Raw genomic sequence first — 25,149 nt, forward strand, 5'->3', positions numbered from 1 at the left:
TTTTTTATTCCACTATAAACTTTATTTTATTTAGAAACGCAACAGACAGCCGTAGGTATTTCAGTGCAGCAGAGTGTAGAGACAAATACAAAAGACACCTGGGATACAGCTGGCGGGCTTCTGCCTTCTGCACACCATGGGTCTATCTCACTGCAGCTGACTAGGTTTGCTTTGGCTTTGGGAGGTTCAGAATCAAGTCTGTGGCCACCTCTGGCACCCTGGCCACTTAACAGGCAACCTGTGGACTAATGTTTTATGCTGGTTTCATCTCTACTGTTCACCTGTTTGACAAGTGTGACAGGAATTGTGCCGAGGACACAAGGGGAACAAGAAACAGTCCCTGCCCCCAGGGGCTCACAACCTAATGGCGAGGCAGAGAAGTAAACAGTCGGCACAATACAGTGTGACGAGTGTAACCAAAGATGTGAGCTCGCAAGCTCAGTGTGGTGTGGGGCCCGCAGGATGCAGGGCGGCCACCTGACCCAGCTTCAGGGTGGCTGAGAGGGCTTCCCGGAGGAGAAGCCTGAGACAAGGAGACGAGGACGAGGAGGTGTGTCAGCCAGGCAAGGTGAGACCTCTTTTCTCAACACCTCATTCAAGTCCCTCATCTGACCTCTCTCTCCTCCTTTGAAATTCTAGGTCCCACTGTCCGTTCCATTCACAAGTCACTTCTCTATACTGGTTACACTTATACCAGGCTGCTGGCTCCTTGAGGATAGAGATTCTTCAACCGTAGTCTTTTCTCCCTGCACCTACGACTGTGTGTTGGACAGGGTGGCCACGTGGCACCCCGGCTGGGAGACAAGTGGTTCTCAGGCAGCTCAGTGCTTCTCCAGCTCTTGGAGGTGGGTGGTTGTAGTAGATGGAGAGAGTCTAGGACACACAAACACCACACCTGTGAGGCTGCTGCCTGGACCGGCGCTCTGAGAATCCTTTCTATTCGCTAAGGTGGAAAGTCTAACCACAGAACAGTTCTCTCAACAGCACGACTGTTTGAAAGAAAGAAAGAAAGAAACATGTATTTCACTGCAACCCCAAATGGGACAGTAACTGCATGTCCCCAGCCCCGCTGTGCACCCTCGGGGCAGTGGCTCAGTCGAAGGTGATGCGGAAGCTGCGCTCCTGCTCCTTGCGGCGGCCCTCGCACACCTTGGTCACCTCCTCCACCTTCCTCTGCAGCAGGGCCGAGTTCTGGTCGATCCACTGCAGTGAGTCCATGTGCGCGTTGAGGATCTTGCAGATCTGCTGCAGCGGGTCGCTGGTGTCGGCGGGGCCCCCTGACGTGTTCAGATGCTCGATGATGTCCTTGAGGTCCTGGGCCATGCGCTTCAGCTGTGCATCGATGTTCTCGGCCAGCTTGTAGGTCTTCTCTCGCTCCTCATCGGCGTGCTGCAGGTACACCGTCCCGCTCTGCTCCTTGACCGACTCCTCCAGCGGGCTCAGCAGGTCCTCCAGCTCCTTCTGCTGAGACAGGATGAAGTCAAGCTCCTGGTCCAGCCTCTTCTGGTCCAGCTTCACCTTCTCGACCTCGCGGTGGAGGGTGGTGATCTTCTCCCCGTTCTCGATCAGCGTGCGGTCCCAGGCGTTGACCTGCGTGGCCTGCTGTAAGAAGTGCCGTTCCTGGTCCTCCAGCTCCAGGCTCCACTTGTTGATCAGACTCTCCAGCTGGGCGTAGGTCATCGCGGGGCTGGCGGACACCCCGGTGGCTGCACTGGGGCCGGCTGGGGTGGTCCCGGAGGCCGCTGTGTTGCTGGGGATCCCAGCTGGAGCCAGTGGTTTTATATTCAAGGAGAAGCCGGTGGTGGCAGTGGTGGCGGTGGTGGTCGTTGCCGTGGAGGTGGTGGAAGCTGCTCCAGGGGCCTTCAGGCTGAAGCCCAACGTCCCCACTCCAGGCGTCCCTGCCGTGGTGGCTGGGGCACAAAGGGAGAGCCCGGTGGCAGCAGACGAGGCTGGAGCGTTTGCCAGCGAGGCAAAGAGCGAGGGCCCAGCACTGGCGGTAGTGGCGGTGGGTGCGGAAGCAGCCGGCTGTGTGGCCCCTGCTCCAGTGGCCACTGGCGTGGCCGGTGTGAAGGGCAGCCCGGTGAGGGCCGTGGGCTGGGCCGAACTCCCCATGGAGCCAATGTTGAAGCCGGAGGTCCCGGTCTGGGACGTGCCTCCACCCGTGAACGAGAAGCCCCCAGGTGTGGTGGACGGAGCAGCAGACGTGGTGGTAGGACCAAACACAAAGCCGGTGGGCGCCGTGCCCTGGGCTGACGTGACGGCGCTCGAGATGGCATTGGTGAGGGTGCTGCCGCCGAGCCCAAAGCCGCTGGGCTGCGTCGTGGCTGGGGTGGCAGCTGTGCCGCTCAAGTTTAGCTTTGGGCTGTTGATCCCTAAGGAAAATCCGGTTGCTCCTGCTGTAGGAGTTGTGGTTCCAAAACTGAATCCTGGGGTCTGTGTCGCCGGAGCCTGGGTGGTGAGTGAGAACAGGCTGGTGGAAGGGGTGCTCGCGGCTGGCTGGGAGGGAGTCCCAAAATTAAACCCGCCGGTGCCAGACGTGGAGAAAGAAAACCCCGTAGCAGGCGTGGTTGTTGCTGTCTTTGCAGCGCCAAAGGTGAACCCGCCTGTGGGGGCCCCAGTGCCTCCAAAATTAAACCCGCTCATGGCTCCAGACTCTGGTGGCAGCAGTTACTCCGGCTCCCAAAGCAAATCCACCGGTGTCTGTAACCTTGGAAAGATTTTTCAAAGCAGAGCAAGTGACATGATCAGATGACAGTTTTGGAAAGGCAACCTCAGCGGTATGACGGATCCGTCTGCAGGGTGGCAGGACTCGATAGTTCTGATTAAGCAGCCACCCATCCTCTTCTCAATGTGTAGCCTAACCAGGCCCTGCTGAACTAGTAAAGAAGGATCGGGATGCACAGCCCGTCCCGGGGGTCAGGCACTAGGAGCTGGAGGTGCTTGGGCCGCTCATGGCCACAGCCAGCACCAGCGGGAGCCCTGCTGCCAAGGAGGGGAAGGCCGAAGAGCGGGCGCCTGAACCGACCTCAGCCCCTGAGGAGGAGGTCGGATTCGAGGCGCTTCTGGCGAGCGGGGCTAGAGGCACACAAGCGCCTTTGGGACCTGCTCCGCAGGCCTCCCTGCTGACTGCCAAGTGGGTGGGGGTAGGCTGATTAGGCACAGTGCCACCCCCCACGTGCCCTTCTGGACCTCACAGAGAGACGGGCCCCGGGAAGCTGAGCCGTACGCCAGGGCCTTGGGTGCCAAAGCCCCTCCCTGCGCATACCCCACACCATTTAGGAGGATGCAGGGCATGTTGGCGCAGTCCCTCACCCTCCTTCTAACTCAGGGGTGGGCACGAGACCCGAGTGCTCAATCAGTGCGCTTGCTGTCCCCAGCCGCAGAGACTGGTTCAAGGGGACATGGAGACACGAGTCGGCCAAGAGATCTCCCCCGGGTTTCTCTCCAGGTGCTACAGAGGGGCCTCCTCCACCTGCAGGTGCAGGGCACAGAGGATGAGCACCGGGAGGTGATGAGCTGCCACCAGAGAGAGCACAGGAGGGAGGGAGGGGAGAGAGCGCGAGACCCAGAAAATCCAGTCCTGCTCAGCAGCCCCACTCTGTCTTCCTCAGAAGTGCCACGAGCCAGCATGCCCTGTTCAGTTTAAGCTGACTGAGTTCCGTAATTTCTAACTGAAAAAGCTCTGAGCAGAGCCATCTGTTAGCTGGAAAGTCAAAGGTGACTTGGAGAGGAAAAGGTCAGTGGGCCTGAGTGATCACACGCTAAGCACCAACCGTCAGGCGGGCTGCTCAGGGACACGATCTCTCACTACTGTCTGGCGGGAGGGGTTATGTCCCCACGTCCAAGATGAGGAAACTGGGCTCAGAGGGCTGCGGTGACCTATCAGGAGCTGACCCCAGGCCATGGGCCTGATCCACGAAGCTCCTCACCCAGCGCGGGCACCAGATGACAGGGCGTTTCCCTGCACAGAATTAAGGGATCAATTAGGTATCAGATATAAGGGAAGATCTGCATTATACCCACTGACACGGCCTCTAACTATATTAAAGAAACGCAGGAAATGACAACAAAGGGAAGCAGAATGCAAACTTACTACTGCAGTGTGATCTTAGCTGTGGAAAAACAGAACTACTCTGACAAAGAGGGTTGGAAAGAAATACACCGACATGTGACTGGGGGCTGTCTTTGGCTGGTGGGAGTACAGGTGGATGGTCTCCTTGCTAATTTGCAGTAGCTTCCAAATGTTCATTCCATCTGTATGATAGACACATAATTGATAAGCTTGGTTTTTGAAAGAGACCTTCATATTACAGGGTGTAAATATACTCTGAAGAACCAGCAAACTTGTGTAGCCAGATTCTAGAATCACAGTTCGAGTGGGACAGATAGGGTGACTGAATTAAACAAACCTCCCCTAGGCTGGTGCTCAATCACACCTTGTCTTGCCCCAAAGGTGACTTGGGTGTGGGGAGGGGATGTACACCACAGGCTGGGCTAAAGGAAGCAGGGGAGTCGGCATGTGTAAATAACACCATGCCAGGTCAGGACCAAAGATGTGGTCCTCTAAAGACACCCATGTCAGACTTCCCTGGTGGCACAGTGGTTAAGAATCCGCCTGCCAATGCAGGGAACACGGGTTCGAGCCCTGGTCTGGGAAGATCCCACATGCTGCAGAGCAACTAAGCCCGTGCGCCACAACTACTGAGCCTGCACTCTAGAGTCCACAAGCCACAACTACTGAGCCCATGTGCCACAATTACTGAAGCTCGCGCACCTAGAGCCCGTGCTCCGCAACAAGAGAAGCCACCGCAATGAGAAGCCCGCGCACCACAACGAAGAGTAGCCCCCGCTCGCCGCAACTAGAGAAAGCCTGTGCGCAGCAACAAAGACCCAACGCGGCCACAAACAAATAAATAAATTTATATATATATAATATAAAGACACCCACGTCCTACTCCCTGGAACCCGGGAATATACTACCGTATGCGGCAGAAGGAATTTTCAGATGTGATTAAATTAAGGATCTTGAAATGGGGAGATAATCCTGGGTTAAACAGTGGGCCCTAAATGTCACCATGAGTGTCCTTATAAAATTGAGGCAGAAAGAGATTTGACTAGAGAAGAGACCATCTGAAGATGGAAGCAGAGACTGGAGTAACGCATTTTTAACTTGGAGATAGAGGAAGGTGCCATAAGCCAAGGAATGCAGGTGGCCTTTAGAAGCTGGAAAAGGCAAGGAAAAGGAATCTCCCCTGGAGTCTCCAGTAGGAACCAGCTCTCCTTGATTTCAGCCCAGTGAGAATGATTTTGGACTCTGATGTCCATAAATACAGAGAATAAATGTGCATTGTTTTAAGCTGCTAATAAGTTTGTGATAATTTGTGCGAACAGCCATATAAGACACGAATACAGTTGGGGAGTAGAAAGTGTCTGACGGATATGAAGGGGGACCCTGTGACTCCCCAGGGCTCCCTGAGACTCAGCTCCCTCATCAGGGAAGTGCGAGCGGCCCCTACGACACTGAAGTATGGCCGAGTCGGGAAGGAGGTGGGTATGGTGTTGATGACCTCGGTCGCTGCACACAGGCACACGCTGCACCGTCACGCTGGGGCGAGCCCCTGGAAGCTGGTGAGGAAGGGAAGGAGGCCGGGGGTGGGTGTGAAACCAGCTGTGAAGTGCTTAGGAAAAAGACCTGGAGGTTGTGGCTGACCTCAAGTTTAACACGAACTCACGGTCAGCTGCCACTCTTCAGCGGGCCTCAGGCTGCATGATCCATTCCAGCGTCAAAATGAGAGTGGTGCTGGGGCAGCCCCGACAGCACTGTGATACGTACCCCCTCCTCAGCCAACTTCACACCTGTCCTACGAGGTCCTCGGGATGATGGCCACAGCACACAGATGGGGGAGGAGAGGCTCAGACGGAAGTCACCCACGATGGGCCCTAGAGCCCCGCCCCTGCACTGAAAAGCCCTCTTCATCTCTACTTCATCAAATGGGCACCCCCCGCCATCCTGGCTACAGGGCAAGCAGCCCTGCTTTGGGGGCATGGCAGCTGTTCTGCACCCAGCTTCCACCCCACACCCTCATGTGCTTATTTTCCTTCCATTTAAAAGCAGCTGCAAGACAGCTCCCTGTTTCCAGACACGAAGTTGGTCTCCGAGCACGAAGAAAAGACCTGGGCTTGAACTCTGCTCCTGCTACTCACTAGCTGTGGGGCCCGGCGCAGGTGTCTCCTGAACCGCTCTGTGCCTCAGTTTTCCCACCTGTAATGAGGATACTCCCCTCACACGTTGAAGAATAAACACGGTCATGACAGGGGCTGCGTGCCTGGCCCAGAGAAGGCATCCGCCAGTCCTGTCTCCTCTTCCCTCTGCGTAGGTAGCTGCCCCTCCACCTTCCACCGCAGACCCCTGGTTTTGTTCGGCCTCCTCCACACAGCCATGTGCTTCTGGGGAGAGGGGCCCGGGGCCGCCCGCCCTCCCAGTGCGCCTGCCTGGTCTGAGCCAGCAGACCTCAACTGGCTGCCTCCGACCCACCACCTCCTGGGACATACACTCAAAATGTAAGCTGATCAGACCACCAACATCAGTCTCTCTCCAGGGGCGGGATCATGACCTTGCCCTTTTTACAAAGCTCTTCTGGGGGCTTCTGACAAAGGCCTCTCTTCACTCTCGCCACAGCAAGTGCCTTAGCCTCTGGGACCACCGGCGCCCGGCCCTGCACCAGTTCCCTTCTTGCTCGAGAGACGCTCACACCCCCCGGCTCACTGCAGAGCCACCTCGAGCTGGGTCTGCTACCAGCAGCCAGAAGCATCTGAACTGTTACACCCACGTGTCTCAGTTCTCAAGACCTCACTCGAGAGAGCTTCTGCTATTTATAAGCTGCAGCTAAAATTTTTCAGAAAAGCATTTATAGAAAGTTCTTTGCTTTTTATACCACAAGAAAAACAATCTCCCATGGGGCCTTGTCTGGTTTAACGGTTCTATATTTATTAAACGCCTCATCTGTTTCCAACACGTTGGATGCCAGGGACCTACTAAGGAGTGGTGAACACGTCCTGATCCAGCCCACCCTGTGTGTTACGGCTCACTTATTCCTGACAGCAGGTCCATCTGACGAACGAGGAGAGTGAGGCCCAGCGAGATGACCTAAACCCTGAAGGCAGCCAGAGACGCGGCAAACGTCGGGTTTTCAGTACCAGGGCTGCAGGCAGGGGCAAGGCTGGGTCACAGGTAGTGGGAGCGGATGCCTGAGCTGAGCGTTGAAGGACGAGGGGTCAGCCCGGAGACAGGGAGGAGGGTCTGGGTGGAGGCAGAGAGAGGCTGACCAGCAGGTGTGGCTCTGGGGCCTGAGTACGCTGTCGGCATGGGCTGGAGGGAGAACGTGCGCGGGGCTGGGCTGAACCCTGCACATTCCAAAGAAAGGACTGGCCCTTGCCCGGCTCTGGGGAGGGAACCTCCAAGCCCTTGGAGCATCCTGCCTGACAGAGTGTCTCTAAGGTGGGCCTTGGGCCACACGGCATCAGCTTGCCCTGTGAGGGGGCTAGAGGCTGAATAACGAAGGTGACACGGTGCCTGCATGACTGTAGCTAAAACCACCCTGGACAGCAAGGCTTCCCTGGTGGGCAACGTCCCGTGTGTGCTCACATTGCTGCTGGAGGAAGGATTAAGCCCTGTCTGTGTGACTCCCCTGGGAGAAGACAACTGGAAGCTTCCACCTGGTCTCTCCTGGACTCTGCCCCGAATACCTTCTCCCCTTACTGATTTTACCGTTTTGGTTTTGCTGTAATAAACCATAACTATAACAGCTTTGCTGAGTTGTGATCTGTCCTTCCAGCAAATCACAGAAGCTGAGGGTGGTCTTGGGGACCTGCGACCACATTCATGTATGGTGCCATGTGATGTGATGGGAGAAGCTGGCAGAGCCACCGATGTCACGTGAATGGCCAGACCTTATCCTGAGAGAGCCACAGAGGGACTTTAAGGCAGGGGGAGGGGGGACTAACATGGTGGGGGATGGACTGGAGCAGTAGAGGCTGGAGGTGGGGCAGCTGGGAGGAGGCTGGGGGACGGTCTAGGCCAAGAGCCCAAGGCCTGAGCCAGGACCCTGGGGATGGAGAAGAGAGAATCCCAGGTTGGGACATGTATACATCTGCACCAAAATGAAACAAAGTGATAGTTCTGCAGGGTCTGTCCCGGTTAACAAAGCCACTGAAGACCAGAACTTTGGGTGTTTCTCATAAAACATGGCTGAACAAATACACACTATTGTGAGCTGTGAAAAAAAGAGAAGGAAAAAAAGCCCTCTGCCCTCTGTGAGGGCTTTTCTACTTTTACCAAAGGGGTGAGCTTTCCTAACAGAGAAGCTGACGCTGCTTGGGGGCAAGCGGGGAGGCACAAAAACTGAAGTGGTGCCTTTTCCTGGGAAGAGGGGAGGGTGTGCCCGGGCCAGCTGCTCGGAACTGGGCAGCCGCGGCCGGGGTAGTTGGTCCACGTAGGACCCAGGCCCCGAGTTAAAGGGGCTGCCTTGAGATCACTGAGGGTGTTACTGGCAGAGCCACCAGCCCCGCATTTGCCCTCATTTTCCAAACCACATCCGGCCACCTGCATGGCCCCGGGGCGCCTGGGATTCCCACCTACAGACACAACTCACCCCCAGCTTCAAGGACCAGGGTTCTCTGCCATCACCTCCACCTTCGCTCAGGTCCACCAACCTTTAGTTTTCTGCCTCTCCAAACCTGAACTTCATCTACTTTATTCACTCTAGCATTTACTCAGCCCTACCCTGTGTACAGTGATGACAACACAGAGAGGAAAAATGGTCCGTCCCCCGAGGGGGGAGTCACAGAGAGCACACAAATTCTTTGCAGTACAACAGTCATTCATACAACTGGTTTTTTTTGGGGGTTTTTTTGCGGTACGCGGGCCTCTCACTGTTGTGGCCTCTCCTGTTGCGGAGCACAGGCTCCGGACACACAGGCTCATTGGCCATGGCTCACGGGCCTAGCCGCTCCGCGGCATGTGGGATCATCCCGGACCGGGGCACGAACCCGTGTCCCCTGCATCGGCAGGCGGACTCTCAACCACTGCGCCACCAGGGAAGCCCCAACAGGTATTTTTGATCACCTGCTATGTACAGACGCTATTCAAGGCCCCGAAAATACGGCTGTAGATGAGACAGAGGAGTCTCTGCTCTCGTGGAGCTACATTCCAGCGGGGGAGACAGACAGGAAAACAAGACACAACAGAGAAATTACATGGCATGTTAGAAGAGGCTCAGTGTCACGGAGAAGAGACCAAGTGGGGCAAGGGAAGGGGAAGAGGGGACGCCGCACAGGGATGAGGGGATTAACAGAGGCCGCCAGAGGGAAGTGCATCTGAGACCAGAGGGAGGAGCCAGAACAAAGTCCTGGGGTGGGACCAGGACAGCAGGAGGCAGGCAGGCGGCACTGTTACTGAGCCCTGGGCTCTCCTTTCCCTCCCTCCCTACCACAGCCCCTTTTCTTAGACACCAGGAACAGGGGTGTTTGGGAATGAATATGGGGGGACCTCAGCCTTGGACCAAGAGGAAAAGAAAGATTAAGAAGGGTATGGGGGAGGGGTTGTGTGTGGTGGACAGAATAACAGCCCTAAGACAAGTCCACACCGTAATCGCAGAACCTGTGAATATGTGACCTCACATGGCAAAAAGGGACTTCATAGATGTGATTAAGGATCCTGAGATGGGGAAATGATCCTGGATTATCTGCACGGGCTTTCAATGTAATCACGAGGGTTCTTATTGGAATCAGGAGGCAGAAGAGGACAGCCAGAGGGACCGTGACCATGGAAGAACGTTCCGAGAGCTGCTACACTGCTGCTCTGAAGACAGAGGAAGGGGCCATGAGCCAAGGAAAGCAGGTGGCCTCTAGGAGCTGGAAAAGGAAAAACCCAGAGTCTCCCCCAGTGTCCAGAAGGAACACAGCCCTGTGCACCCATTTCAGACTTCTGACCTCCAGAACTGTAAGAGGAAATATTTGTGTTGTCTTAAACGGCTAAGTTCGTGGTAACCTGTTACAACAGCAATGGGAAACTAATACAGGGGTGGGGGACAAAGAAAGAACAGGACGGAACTCAATACAGAGAAATGGATGGGAAACACATCCTGGAGTTGGGGTTGAGAAAGGGGCAGGAGTGAGGGGCGACGGGGCCAGGGCAGGCCTGCCTCTGTGCGTCGGGGCGTGATCGCAGGACCCTAGCAGCTGCGGAGCTACTGGGGAAAGAACAGCTGTGATCCTGAAAATCCAGACATCCCCAGCCACTGGGGTGACCTCATCAGGGTGTGGATGTGTGTGACACCCAGCAACAACAGGCCGTGTATGACGGAGGGGAGGGACAGGGTGGCCTGGGAGCACCAAGGAGGGCTTGTGGTTGTGATGGTGTCAGCCCCACAGGGCAGGACTTCCCTGTTTTGTTAATGGCTGTACCCCCAGCACGCAGAGCAGTGCCTGGCATGCAGCAGGCGCCCAATAAATATCTGTGGCTGACCGACGGCCTGAGAACCGATACTAACTACATTTACTGAGTGCCACCTATGTAAGCGGTACCTGGCCAGGAGCACTAGGGAGCAAGCGGCACACTAAACCCTTCCTGGATGGGAAACAAGCTCAGAGAGTTAATGTGACTTCTTCAAGGTCACACAGCAGCGAACACTAGTCCCAAGAAAGGAATCGAGCTCCTTCTGGGGCAGCGGAGGGGGAGATGTCAGAATTAAGTCTTAATGGAGGAGTGGGGTGCTCTGGGCAGACATGTGGCTGAGCAGCCGAGGGAGTGACACACCTCCAGGGCAGCTTCTGCACAGCTACGGCTGGAGCAGCAGGCTGACGGGGAGTGGGGTCGAGGGCCGGGTCACAGAAGCAGACTGGCAGCCAGTCCACCCACCGGACACAAAGCCGGGACCCCACTTCCCTCCCATCCCCACCACGGCCCTTCACCTTCTCACCTCAGAAGTGACTCTCCCACCACGAGGCTCATCCCCCGGGGCAGAGGCAGCTGCCCCACATCCACCCGCTTCCTTCATAACAGAAACTCTGTTTCATTTGGGGCAGCAACGAATCCAGCCAAAGGACTCCATGTCCCACAGCTCCTTAATGGGGCCCAGGTCTGTCTAGTCCACTGATGGGCCGAGAGGAGGGCAGCAGGCCTGCAGCGGTCACGAGAAGTCCAGCCCATGCACTTCCGTGAGCTCTGCGGACAGAGGACTTTGCCCAACCTCTTCTGCCAGTCGCCTGGCAGGACACAGCCCAGCAACGAGAAGTGGGCGCCGCAGCCTGTCAGCCCGAGCGCCCACTCCTCCACTCCTAGCCCTGGGATCTTAGTTCTAAATTCATCCCCCGGGCCTCAGTTTCCTCATCTGAAAAAAGGGGATGACGGCTCCAGAATCATATGGTCTCTGTGAAGATAAAATGGTCTAATCCGTGTCAAGCACTTAGCACCATGTCTGGTGTATTCTCGGGACCCAGGAAATGTTAACTTATTAATGCGGTTCTGGGAAGTGACAGGAGCAACCGCTCCCAGCATTCTGCCCACAGCCACCTGGTGGCTGCCAACAACGCTGAGCCCAGACAGTACCCAGGAAGGACAGGAGCTGTCTGTACCAACTACGTTTTCCCTTTGGAATTAGCTATTTATTTAAGACTTGGAGGAAGTGTGGCCACGGGCTCAGAGAGACCAGAGGAGGGGAGAAGACATGGGAGAGACAAGGCAGGAAATCAGAGACTGAGGGAACCGCTGCCCCTGGTCGTCATCAGCCCAGCCCAGCGCTGCTGAACGCGGCCCTGCCTGGGGAAATGTGATGCCCGTTGAGGCTCAAAGGCCCATCCTGGCCCGGCCCAGCTGGTACCTTTGCTGTGTCAGTGCAGGAACTCCCTGTCCCCTGCCCCCCACCATCATCTCCTCTAGGTTGTCTCACCAACATGTGAGACCCTGACTCTTGCTTCTTAAATCTCTCTTGAATCGGATCCCCTACTCTCCTTTGAGTCAAAGAAAACCCCTCTAAACCTCAGGGAACGGATAAGCCCAGAGAGCCTGCCCTTCAAGAATGGAAATCAGGGCTTCCCTGGTGGTGCGGTGGTTGAGAGTCCGCCTGCCGATGCAGGGGACACGGGTTCGTGCCCCGGTCTGGGAAGATCCCACATGCCGCAGAGCGGCTGGGCCCGTGAGCCATGTCCGCTGAGCCTGCGTGTCCAGAGCCTGTGCACCTCAACGGGAGAGGCCACAAGAGTGAGAGGCCCGCGTACCGCAAAAAAAAAAAGAATGGAAATCAGCTGATCAGCGACGAGCAGCTTGCCAACCAGACCTTAGACAAGGCAGAGTCTCAGGCTCCAGAGCAGTGAGGAGGCCAGTGTGGCCAGACCAGTGTGCGGTGTGAAGCCACGATAGAGTTCTGAAGTTCCAGGATCTGATTTACGTTTTGAAAGACTCGCCCAGGTTGCTGGGAGGTGGGGTGGGGCAAGACGCCAGCACTCGCCTGGCGGGGGCTGGTGGTGACCTGGGCCACTCTGTCTGGCTCTTACACAACTACCCTGCCTGGTGGGCCCGGCCAACCCCAGGTGCAGGAAACGGAGCCCCAGAGAGGGGCAGAGAGGCTTTTCTAAGCCAGTCTGCAGCAGGGAAACCTCAGTGCTCCCGTCCATGTAAAGGCCATCTCTCTCCCACAGCACAAGGCATCCCCAACTGGGAGGGTGGGACAGAGACCAGGTAGATGCAGTTTTCAACTGCCCTCTCACCTCCTTAAGCTGCCTGGGGTTCTGGTCCTAATTTCCTCGGGCCTGTTCCTCCCTGTGGACGGGCACACTGCAGGCTTCTCACCTTCCCAGGTATCAATATAACGAACCCATGTTAAGCATTAGAGACCTGTCTGGACAGACAAACAGGAAGCGTGTCTGTCTGTCTGCTGTGGGGAGGGTAAAGGATATGGAAAGCCTCACTGCCTGTCCTGGTCACATGAACTGATCCCTAAATGTCCCTGCATACTAACTGCCCAAGAGACAGTGTCACACGTGTTCCATTTCCCAACCCACCCAATGACATACTGGTCATTTTTTAAGATGAAAATTAAATTCTTTTTGTGAAAAGATAGTTTGTTCACATGGTTCTATGTTCCAAAGGTACAAGAGGGAATTCCACGGTCTCTGTGATCCTCCCCTGCTCCGCACAGCTATCTTTCTTAAACTGGAGACAAGCTTTTAAGTTTCTTGTGCCTCTTTCCAGAGATTTTCTTTTTAAAAATAAATAAATAAATAAATTTATTTATTTTTCGGCTGTGTTGGGTCTTCATTGCTGCGCGTGGGTTTTCTCTAGTTGCGGTGAGCTGGGACTACTCTCCGTTGCGGTGCGTGGGCTTCTCATTGCTGTGGCTTCTCTTGTTGCAGAGCAAGGGCGCACAGGCTCAGTAGTTGTGGCTCGCAGCCTCTAGAGCGCAGGCTCAGTAGCTGTGGCACGTGGGCTTAGTAGCTCCGCGGCCTGTGGGATCTTCCCAGACCAGGGCTTGAACCCGTGTCCCCTGCACTGGCAGGCGGATTCTTAACCACTGTGCCACCGGGCAAGTCCCTTTCCAGAGATTTTTTTTTTTTTCTCAATGGGTTTAAGTAAATGCAGTTTGCAGTCTCCCCGTTGTACACAAAAGGCTGCATGTGCCAGAAGCACTATTCTGCACTCTTCTTTCTTCACTGACTATACTGTAGAAGTCATTTTAAGTACGCTTATTGTCCTCATTGGATGGAGAAGGAAATACTCTCACAGGGGAACTGCCTTGCACCCCTCAGCTGTTTGCTCCTCGGGGTTGCCTCCAGCTAGTACCTAAATATTTCTTGGACTCAGAGGTTCTCAGCCATCCCTCTTCTTCCTTCCTTCACTGGAAAATACTCTCTCTACCCCAAGAACTCACCTCACGGCTAACGAGCAATTACATTCTCCTTTTCACTCCTGAGGCCCAAACCTGCACCTGAAGGAGCTCAGGTGGTGGGACAAACAGCAAATTTCCCCATGGGGAAAACGAATCAGGTTAGACGTGTGTGGAAAAGTCAGGAAACAACCAGAGGAGTAGATTTTTAAGGAAGATTCTAGAACCACTCTTAATATAAAATAATAGGACTGGACGAGCTCTGAGGATTACTCAGGTACTGGATCCCTTACCTTTTTTGCCAAAAACTGTTTTGTTTCTTTCTCTTGTGCTGAAAGATATTTTTCCCCCCTCTACCTAACCGCATTTTTTGTGTGTGTGTGTGTGTGGCCGTGCTGCATGTGGGATCTTAGTTCTCTGACCAGGGATGGAACCCGTGCCCCCTGCAGTGAAAGCGCAGCAGAGTCTTTTCCACTGGACCACCAAGGAAGTCCCCCTAACTGCATTTTTAACATTTAAATTTTAACTACACAATCAATACATCAGTCCTCTCTTTAAAATATTGTTTTGGCCACCACCAACAAAGCTAAGCACCCCCTGATCACTATCCTTGATCCTGGTCCCCACACCCATGAGGTAGCCCGGTTAAAAGTCGCTGTGTATCTGTTATCTACGTGCTCATGTGTACGTTCATAGCCAGAGGAAATGACTTTATACATATGTTTTCTCTACTACACAGGGGATCATACTGCATGTGTCACTCCACAATTTGTAGCGTTTTCAACAGGTTTTCCTCTCCTTCTAGCTGCTGTAAACCAGTCCGCAGTGTGACTAGACCACATTTTATTTATCCGTGCCTCTACTGATGGACATTTAGAATGCTCCTGATTTTTTCTTTATTATAAACAATACTGCAACAGGCATACTCACTCATGCTTTCTCGGGCACAGGCAGACACTCTTCCAGGGCAGATCCCAGAAGAACTGCTGGCCACAGGTACTTGCATTCTGGTTTTGCTAGGGACAACCAAACTGCCCTCCAACTTGCCTGTATGTGCTTTTATTCTAACTGGTGGTGCCTGAGACAACCATTTCCCTACAACCTGCCAGCACCTGAAATTAGGAAAGTATTGCCAACCTGATATATGAACTGCATTAAAAAAAAATAATGATAAAAGCACCAACCATTCAGCGCCACTGTATGCCAGCACGTGTTGGGTAATTCACAAACATACCTCATTCATTCAGTCAACAAACATCCACTGAGACTTAGGACAGGACAGGCCTTGGGCTGGGCAAACAAAGACAATATGGCACGGCCACCCGTCCTCAAAAACCCAGTGTTATAAATGTGATGAAGGAAAAGCTACCAGAATTGAAAACAGGTAGTCAGACAAAAACTTGTGCACAAATATTCACAGCAGCATTATTCCCAACAGCCAAAAGATGCCCCCATCTCTAACCACCCTTTGCCTCCATCACTCCACTCCAGCCCTACAGGCCTTCCTGCTGTTCTGCACACACGCCTAAAGCACTCCTGTCTCAGGGTCTTTGCACTTGCTGTTTTCTCTCTCTGGAACACTCTGATGGCCCCATAGCTCACTCCCTTACCTCCTTCAGGTCTTTGCTAAAATGTCACCTACTCAGTGAGGTCTTCCCCAGCTATCCTTAGGACCCAGCATCATCTGAAATACAATATATTCCATTTACAGACCTCGTTTGTTGTCTGTCTCCCCATTAGAACAACAGTTCCATGAAGGGCAGGATTTTGGTCCGTGATCTCCACTGCTGTACCCCAATATCTGTGACAGTTGCTGGTCACTGGGGGCACTCAGCAAATGCTTGTTAACCCAATAAACAGACCCAGGTTGCTCTGCGCCAGGTACTATTCTACATGCTTTCCATGTACTAACTGGTTTAGTTCTCACTGCTTCTACCACAGGGTGGGTACCATTAGCATCTCCCTTTTAGAGTTAAGTAACTTGCTCAATGTCAACATAAATGTCAAAGTCAGGATATGACAAGGTTCCTGTCCTTAAATAATTCAGAGTTTACTGAGGGTAACAAAGAGATAAATTGTTGGACAACAGGTAGACACTGTGAAAAGAGCTTTGGTTAGAACCTACTGGAAGCCCAGGGGAGGGGCAAGGACACTGTCCTAGAGAAGGAAGGGATGTTTAAGCCTGTTTTGAAGGATGTGGAGGAGTTAGTCAAGGTGGGAAGGGGTTAGAGCAATGGCTCATTCCAGGCAAAAGCTCAGATGGGCAAGGGCTGCCTTGAAGAACAGTGTTAAATGCCCTGTGTGAAAAACCACAAGATGCCAAAGAAGATACACAAATGGGTGATAAGCATGGGAAAAGCACTGTTAGCTGTCGGGAAATGCAAATCAAAACCAAAATGAGATACCAGTTTACTGGTGCCACTAGGATTACAATAACAAAAAAGGTGGACAATATCAAGCGTTGGTTAGGATGTGGAGAAACTCGAACCCTCATCGCTAGTGGGAATGTAAGATAGTGCAGCCACTTTCGAAAACAGTACAGCAGTTCCTCAAAAGGTTAAACACAGTTATCCAATGATCCAGCAATTCTACTCCTAGGTATCTCCCAAGAGAAATGAAAACATTTGTCCATACAAAACTAGTACACACATATTCCATAACAGCCAAAAAGTAGAAACAACCCAAACGTCCATCAATTGATGAATGGATAAAATGAAATGTTATGCAGCTTTAAAAAGGAATAAAGTATTGACATATGCTACAAAACAGATGAACCTAGAAAACTAGACACAAAGGGCCACCTATTGTATGATTCCATTCATATGAAATGTCCAGAATAGGCAAATCTACAGAGAGAGAAAGCAGGTTAGTGGTTGCCGAGGGATGGGAGCATGGAGAATGACCACTAAGAGGTATGGGGTTTCTCTCTGGAGTGATAAATATGTTCTAAAATTAGACTGTGGTAATGAGTACACAACTCTGAATGTATAAAAATCACTGAATTGTACACTTGAATAAATGGATGTGAATCATGCTTTTTTTTTTTTTTGCAGTATTTCAATAAAGCCATTAAACAAACCAACCAAGCATGGGATGCCAGGGAGGGGCTGAGAAGGCAGGGGCTGGGCAGAGCTATTTCTAAAGATAGGATCACACTTTCTTGTGGGGATGAGTACAGCTGATTGAGAATGGGCTGCGGAGGAGACTGTAGTTGAAATGCTCCAGTCAGCTGAGGCCAACAAGGGGCTCCAGTGGAAATGCAGCTTGGCACAGATACACCACAGATACAAGACTCAGTGAGGGGCTAAAGCACCAGGGCCAAGGGACTTTAAGAGCACCACAGGTGGACACGTGAGAGAGAGAGAGAGAGAGAGAAGACAGAAGACAGAACCACACACACCTGTGCTCCCTCCCCAGCCTCTCTTGCAATCAACACCAGTGTCCCAGTGGAGAGGCAGTGATGTCAGTGGGGGAGGGAGGCAAAGGTCCAGGTTGTGGCAGAGGCAGTTGCCATGGAGATGGTTTCTCTGGGAACCAGGTGAAAACCACCAGAGGTGGGGGGCAGGGTGGCTTTGATTCTGAGATTAGAACCAATCACAGCCCATACCTATCCCTGGGTATCAACCACCGCACTAACACTTCTGGACATTTATTATGTGCTGTGCCCTGTTTGTAGTGCTTTACCTGTACTGACTACAACCCAAAGAGGCAGGAACTACCAGTGTTCCCATTTTACAGATGAGCAAACTGAAGCCAAGAGAACTTCAGTAACTTGCCCAAAGTCGCCCCGGTGGTTAGGACTGACTGAGGCTGTCTGGCCCCAGAGCTAAGCTGGGGCATCAGGAGCCTCTCCAGTGTGACCCTTTTCACCACTACGCCCCCCCATTGCGTGCCATGTCCAGCACCCCCTTCCTGTTCCCTAATGACATCCCAGGTCACCTCTGTCACCTTCCAGACTAGTTTAGTGGTTCAGGTTTCACTCTCAAATCCAACTCAGTGCCGTCTGCTTTCCCTCACTGCAGGCTAGACTCCTGACGGCTTGGAGTGAAGCGGGGGCCTCAGATGCCCTTTCCTGCCCTGCGTCCCCCCGGCCCCCGCCGGAATCTGTTCCTGCTCTGGGTGGGGGCGGGCAGAAGAAGGGCAAAGGGCTACTGAACAAACCTAACAGCTCTGAGGTCTAGGGCCCTGCTGGCTGCTGGCCCTCAAAGCCCCCCCTGGGGCAGTCCTGGGGGACCTCTCAGGCCTGTGAGGTGTTCCTGTTATGGTCCCCTGCCTCTGCCTCAAACCCCCTCTCTCTTGCTCCCTTGGCTCCCCCTATGACTGGCCACCCCAGTGGGTGCCAACTGCGTTCATTCAGGCCTTGCTACTTTCCTTTGTGCCCAAGCAAACCTGGGGGTATGGTGCATCCAAGCCCACCTCAAGGCAGGGGTACAGGCTGCGCCGCAGCTGCCCTCCACCTGCCATCCCCCATCGGGCACGAGGAGCAGGTTTGCTGTGAGAAAGGGAAGAGTGGCCCTGTACTCTCCTGCTGGGCATAAACAACTGAACAGAACACATCAGGCAAGGCCACCTGATTGTGATGGATCTTGACACGTCTCAACACAGACAGAAACACACTGTCCGAAGCACAAAAATGACCAACCATCACTCTCCTGGCTCAGAGCTGACGGCTGCTTCTTAACTAAGCACAGCGTCAGCTCCACTGACAAAGGACGCTGGTCACGGCCTTGCCCCTGCTCCCTGCTGGCCTCCAATCCAGAGCAACACCCCTCTTCCCTGAACCCTCCCCAGTCACCTAACCCAGCCCAGCCCCTAAAAGTCCCCTCTGACACCCCCTTCCTGAGATGCCCCACGGGCCCCCAAGGTGGGTGGCCCCACAGCTGCGACAAGCAAGAAACCCAAATGGTTTGACTACATGTACTGGTGGTCCTGGGGGCATGGATGGCTGATGAAGGACACCAGCCCCCCTTCAGCAGGAACCCAACCTTCCCGGATGATTCCCTAGAGACCCCCTTCCCTGCTCCCCACAAACAATGCCCTCCCCAACCGCGCATAGGCTGGGCAGCTAAGTGAGACCGGCACCCTTTCAAGCTGGGTCAGTCCGGCGGGGGGTGGGGGGAACAGCTCAGGGGTATGTGTGGCCCTGCACCGAGGAGTCCTCAGTTCCTTTAGTTCTCTGCTCTGGGCAGAGGATGACAGATGTGGGGTTGGGAGCAGGGGGGTAGGAATCACCGCACACAAAGGTCAGGGAGGGCCCTCGGCCCCAGCCTATCCACACTCGAGGTTTGTTGAGGTTTCTCTGAGTGACTCACCAACCTTTTAAAACTTGGATCTCATGGAGAAGTCTGGATTTCTCACTTCTATGAAACCCGAAGCTCTGCGCTGCCAGGCCGGCACTGTTGCAGGGCACATGGGCCGACCCTGAGCAGCACCGTGCCTGCAGGGACAGCTCGCTGGCGGAGCCAGGCGTCGTTCTAGGCCTTTTCACACGTTATCTCTGGTCTTCACCACTGCCCTCTGCTATTGTCCCTGCTCTTCTGATGTAGCACGTGGGGGCACAGCACCTTGCTGAAGGCCACACGGTGATAAGTGATGTGTCCTGAGCTCCAGGACACCATGCTGTCAATTACCTTCAGTTTACCCTGTCCACTCCCTGTGGGCATATGAGGGACGGGTATGCCAGGGCTGGTGCTAGCCTTTAGCTCCCAGATGAGGAAACGGAGGTCCCGAGAGGGGAGGCGTGGCAGGATGGATGACGCTCCCAAACACGTCCACATCCTAGTGCTCAGAATCTGTGAACGCCACCCTATAGGCAAAAGGGACTTTACAGATGTTGTTAAATTAAGGATCTTGAGATGGAGACACTATACTGGATTTTTGGGGTGTGCCCTACCATAATCACAAGGGTCTTTATAAGAGGGAGGGCAAGAGTATCAAAGGAGGAGATAGGGGACATGATAATGGAAGCAGAGGTAGAAGTGATTCAAGGAAGGGGCCACGAGCCAAGGAATGCAGGCAGCCTCTCGAAGCTGGAAAAGGCCAGGGAATGGATTCTCCCCTAGAGCCTCGAGAAGGACCCCTTTTAGACTTCTCGTCTCCAGAACTGAAAGGGAATAAGTGCATGTTGTTTTAAGCCACTAAGTCTGCGGCAATTTGTTACAGTGGCCACAGGAAATGAAAACAGAAGATGACCATCGAGGGTGCTGGAGCTGGTGCAGCAGTATGGGGCCTCGCCAGGCTCTGAGAGCTGTGGCTGCCTCTGCTGAGGAAGATGCAGCAGGAGGAAGGGGAGGGAAGGGACTCTGGAGGACTCTGAGCCACTGGGCCACGTGGCAGACCTGTGTTCTGTGTGCCTGGCCCCTGCACTGCCCTTTCCCCAGCTGAACTGGCCTTGGCCTTCCTGCCCTTGTTTGCCAAGACACCCACCCCCAACCTCTGCCCTCCTGGCCTGCATGATGCAGACACCTGCCCTAGTGCCCCTTCAGAGGCCACAGGACTGAATTCCCCAGTCTCTGTGCCTGAGCAACTCATTTAAAAATAAACTGATGCGGGACTTCCCTGGTGGCCCAGCAGTTGGGACTCTGTGCTTCCACTCCACGGGTTTGATCCCTGGTCGGGGAATTGAGATCCCCGCATGCCCCACAGCACAGGGCTGGGGGCTGTGAGGAATGATTCTTGGGAATGAGGAGGGTCCTGACTTACCCTCTAAGTGCTCGGGGAAACAGTCACACACACAGACATCTGCCTTCGAGGCGGCTCTGAAAGCAGAACAAAGTGGGGTACGAATACGAAGAGAAACAAACATGGGTTGACCTTGAGCTCCTAGTAAGTGCTGGGCTTTACCTACGTCATTTCATATAATCCCCTCAGCACCTAAACCTTAAAGAGAAATAATTAATGTTCATAATTAGGCAGACTCTGTTCTAGGAATTTTACATACATTGACCTATTTAATCCTCACAATAATCCTAGGAGGTGGGTCATCTTATCCCCATTTTATGGATGAGAAAACTGAATCACAGAGAGAAGATGTCACTTGCCGAGGGTCAAATAAGTGGTGTTGGGATGTGAACCCAGCAGGCTGGCTCCAGAGTCAAGGCTCTGAGCCACTTTTCACTTGATCTTAGCCAAAAGGTTGAGAAGCAATCTGAGCCACTTTTCAGAAGGCAGCTGAGGCCAAGGCAGAGTAAGGGCCTCGTGTGCACCCTTGGCCAGGACTAGGTGGTATGGGCTTGGGATTGAAACCTGGGTCCATCTGATGGAAAACTCGGTGCCTCTTCCATCACTGCAGGCCCGTCACCTTGACTGGGAGACCAGTTCGGGGTTCTGCGATAGGACAGGTGAGGAGGGCCTCCTCTGGGACAGGGGATGGGGAGGGTCAGGTCACAATCAACAGAATTTGGCAATTGTGAGCAGCAGCAGACCCGAGGTGAAGGTCCAGGCTTGGTGCCTCCCAGCAGGCTACAGCCTGAGCTGGGGGTCAGGGACCCCACACATCTGAGAGAGGACACACTCTCCCTGGGACCAGCAGGGCCTTGGAAGCTATATGGCGGAGGCCCAGGCTCTAACCAGCAGTGTGACTGTACACGACACCTTGCCCCCTGCAAGCTGAGCGGGTCAGCCTCTGTGATCTGAGTCTGTTCTTGGTAGTTCTTGGCATTGAGCCTGATTCTCAGGGTTCTGCACAGGTTGCTCTCCCTCCCCCTCCCCAAACCCCTCCCTTGCTGTGCTGGAGCCTCTCTCCAATCCAGGGCTTCACTAACCAGGAATGGTTGCCAGGTGCGCAGGGCAGCCCCCAGAGAATTCCCCACTCCCCCGCCCTGTCAAACAGCCAGGGTGATGCAACCTGGCTGCAATTGCCACCTCACTCCCCAAGCCTGGCTCCTCCGCACTGAAAAAGAGTCCCCAGCAGCCCCACCCACGCTCCTAGCCCCAGCTCAGGAGTTGAAGGGCCTGGGGCACCTGGACCCCAGAGGACTTTGTGAAGTTGGGGGAGGCCCAGGCATCTGAGTCCTGGATGGGCAACAGGTCCAGAGGTGGGTGTGGGGAGAGGGCTCAGGGTGCCAAGACCTGGGCTCACAGGCACCACTGATGACCCACCGCCCATAAATTCGAATATGCCCTGAAGGGCTGGGAGCTCAGTGTGCAAGCTGGCACCAGCAGAACTCAACTCTATGGGACCCATCAGATGGAGAGAGAAAAAGGCACAAGGGGCTGGGACAGGGGGACCAGGGTCTTCTCAGTCAGCAAACGCCGCAATCTACAAGCAGCAAGATTCCCACACTAAGTTCATTCCCAGGTATTAAAAAATATCCTACCTGGTCGTCCTCTCAAAACCCCACAATCCTCGTCTATGAGACAAAACCAAATGGAGGGACATTCCATAGAATATCCAACCAGCACTCTTCAAAGCTGTCAGGGTTGTGAGAGACAAGGAAAGTCTAAAAAGCCTTTGCAGAGCAGAGGTGGCTACAGAGACGGACGACTAAAGTGTAAGACGGCATCCTGGAGGGGATCCTGGAACAAAGGAAGGGCGTTAGCGAACAACTGGTGAAATTAGAAGACAAGGTGGAGTCTAGGTAATAGGAACGTACTGATGTTGGCTCCTGAGCTGTGACAAGTGTACGAACGAGCGAGCGTAATGCAAGATGTCCAGTGACAGAGACTGGAAGAGGGGTATAAGGGGACTCTGCACTGTCTTTGCAGTACATCTACAATTATTCCAAAATAAAAAGTTATTTAAAGAAAAATACTCTACCTAGTCCACCTGTTATAATCTAGAAGGTCTTTTCGAAGAAGACTGGGGAGTGATTGTGCCCCCTCACTGCCAGCGGCCTGTCCAACAGACTCCCCTAATCCCACCTGCTATCGCTCAAATATCTACACTGAGGAGTGGAAGTCGGTCCTTCTTACTTAGAAGAACTTTAAAAGCACTGCTGCTTAGCAATGGAGATAAAACATATCCAACTCAATAAAAGTAATAATAAAACCCCCTTATGTAGCACCTACTGTGTGCCAGGCACTAGTCTAAGCACACTTGACCTGGATTAACTCATTTAATCCTCAAAACAGTACTAAGAAGCAGGTACTATTAACGGCCATGTACCTCAGTACGTTTCTATTAACTCAACTCCATGCTTTATTCTGGCACTGTTAATGGTAACCGAGGCACAGGGAAGGGAAATTGCCAGTAAGCTAGTAAGTGGGGTGTACTCAGCGTTTGAACCCAACAACTTGGCTCCAGAGACTGTGCTCTTAACCACTACTCTATGCTGCCTTGGTAATAACATAGCCCCTATAGGGCAAGAGTTGGCAGAGTGGACAGTTAAGTATCATAAGGAAACATGGTCAGATCCCAAGAAAGACTTCCTGTATGCAACAGCAGCCCGTACGAGGGATATAATGTACAATACGATAAATATAATTAACTCTGCTATATGTTGTATATGAAAGTTGTTAAGAGTATAAATCCTAAAGTTCTCATCACAAGGAAAAACGTATGTGTTTTTTCTATTTCTTTAGTGTTGGAATTGTAGGAGGTGATGGATGTTCACTAAACTCACTGTGGTAATCAATTCACCAGGTGTGTAAGCCAAATCATTATGTTGTACACCTTAAACTTATACAGTGCTACATGTCAATTATATCTCAATAAAACCGGGAGAAAAAAAGAGCACATGCATTTGGAAGGAAAAGAAAAAAAGCCTGTGTGTATTCACTCCCAGCTAACTCTCAAGATCAGGGTCCCCCACCTTCTTTGGATCTTGATTCAGTCTCATAAGCATGTGGATGAATGCAGGGTGGGAAAAGGAGGGGTTTCTGCTGCACAGGAAAGACCCACATCCACTTGGGGCTGGTGGAGAGTCCAGTGCAGGGGGAGGAGATGGCTAGGAAGCCCGATCTCTTTTAGTGATGCAAGTACAGATCTCCCTCTTTCTGGCAGAGTGTGAAGACTGATCTAGTGGGGGGGGGGGCGCAGCCGAGGTAGAGGATCCTTCGAAAGGAAGTCTAGGGGAGGGGCAGGGACAGAAGAATGAACCAACGGGCCTGAAAGGAGTGCTAAGGATAAGGGCTGAGGAGAGGTGAGCAGGGGATGGAGAAAAGATAAGACTGAGGGTGATGACCGACTCCCTGCACCAAGATGGGGCTGAGCGTCCATATTTGAATGGGAGAGGGCAGGGATGGCTGGAAATCACCTTGGAGGAGTAAAGGAAACACAAGAACGACCTATTAGCAAGTGTTGCATGGTTAAGTGTCTGGGGCTCCGGCCACGGGGGTCGGAAGGGTTGACGCGGGGCTCAGAGTTCCCTCCTACTGATCATAAAAGACGCTGAGCGAGCATGTAGGCGGTGGGATCTGGGTTTCACAGGAATGGACTTATTTCTCACAAACGACCCCACCAGGTACACTTGATTATTCGCCTTACTTTACAAATAATCCCCTATCTGAGAGACTAGAGAATTTACTTGTCCAAGGCCACCCTCGCCGGTCTCTGATTTGAACGGAGCGTGCTCAGTGACTCACGCCAGACTCTAAGCCACAAGAAGTGTTCTCCGAGTGGGACGGCAATTAAGGATAAAGAGATCAACATGTGGCTGACCGGAAATTCGCGAAGCAGGGGAGAAGAAAGGCGAAATGAACTAGTGCGGGTCTCAGGAAAGAGGAAGGGCCGAGTCACCAAACCAGAGGGAGCAGAGAGCCGGACCCCAGAGTCAGAGGGAAAGAAGGGTCGGCACCCCCGAGGCTGGGAGGAAAGCGGGGCTAGATCTACAGGTCAGAGAAAGGAGAGGCCTGAATTCCCGGGGTGGGAAGGATGAGGGGGCCGGATCCCGGGATCCCCGAGGGCGGGCGGTCAGGCCCGCCTCACGGTTGAGGCCGCGCGGGGCGGGGCGCGGAAGGATCCGGGCAGGCCGTGCTGCGCCACCTCCGGTATATCTGTCCCCAGTCCACGGGGTCACCTCATTCCCCATCCTCACGTCATGATTTCTCCTCACACTACCGCGACGCCACCTCAGCCCGCGTAGCCCCGGCCATGGCTCTGTAGCCGCGACCCCTCTGTGCCCCCGGCCAGTCTCCGCGCCCACCGCGCCTGCATTCTCCGCTCCTACCTTCTTTCTTCAGCCGAGGCCGCCGCCGCCTCTCCTTTGCGCAGCCATGGAGTGAGTAACCGCTCGCCTCTCCCTCTCCAACGGCCTTTCCCGCCCTTTCGAAGCTCGCGGCCCTCACGACCGAGTCTGGGGCGTAGGGAGACGAGACTGAGGAATCACGG

The 25,149-nt window shown here is 53.6% G+C and overlaps 3 protein-coding genes across 4 annotated transcripts in view; 1 reads left to right on the plus strand and 2 right to left on the minus strand.

The window, feature by feature from the left end:
- Positions 1-25,094, minus strand: NUP62 (nucleoporin 62). Of its 2 annotated transcripts, XM_027080289.1 has the most exons (3): positions 24,989-25,044; positions 20,583-20,638; positions 1-2,707 (listed from the first exon to the last, which is right to left on the minus strand). In XM_027080289.1, the coding sequence occupies exon 3, from the start codon at positions 2,641-2,643 to the stop codon at positions 1,093-1,095; it is 1,551 nt and encodes a 516-aa protein (XP_026936090.1). In that variant the 5' UTR covers positions 2,644-2,707; positions 20,583-20,638; positions 24,989-25,044; the 3' UTR covers positions 1-1,092. The 2 variants fall into 2 exon arrangements, with proteins under 2 accessions (XP_026936090.1, XP_026936089.1); XM_027080288.1 differs by lacking the exon at positions 20,583-20,638 and having other exon boundaries at positions 24,989-25,094.
- The window catches only part of IL4I1 (interleukin 4 induced 1), a 40,302-nt gene that overhangs the window by 13,805 nt on the left and 1,348 nt on the right, over positions 1-25,149 (minus strand). Inside the window, exons 3-4 of the mRNA XM_027080380.1 lie at positions 24,989-25,145; positions 20,583-20,638 (exon numbers count right to left, since the gene is read on the minus strand). Of these exons, the coding sequence (XP_026936181.1) occupies positions 20,583-20,638; positions 24,989-25,145 (213 nt within the window). The remainder of the gene's footprint in view (positions 1-20,582; positions 20,639-24,988; positions 25,146-25,149) is intronic.
- The window catches only part of ATF5 (activating transcription factor 5), a 5,523-nt gene continuing 4,934 nt past the window's right edge, over positions 24,561-25,149 (plus strand). Inside the window, exon 1 of the mRNA XM_027080294.1 lies at positions 24,561-25,039. The gene's annotated coding sequence lies outside the window, so the exon portion shown is untranslated. The remainder of the gene's footprint in view (positions 25,040-25,149) is intronic.

The sequence above is a fragment of the Aethalodelphis obliquidens genome, unplaced genomic scaffold (genome assembly GCF_003676395.1).
Source record: "Aethalodelphis obliquidens isolate GAN/ISIS:26980383/991018 unplaced genomic scaffold, ASM367639v1 scaffold43, whole genome shotgun sequence".
In the NCBI taxonomy this organism is placed as follows: Eukaryota; Metazoa; Chordata; class Mammalia; order Artiodactyla; family Delphinidae; genus Aethalodelphis; species Aethalodelphis obliquidens.

Excerpts from the sequence above, each read along its gene's own strand:
- NUP62 (XM_027080288.1), bottom strand. The coding sequence starts at position 2,643 with ATGAGCGGGTTTAATTTTGGAGGCACTGGGGCCCCCACAGGCGGGTTC.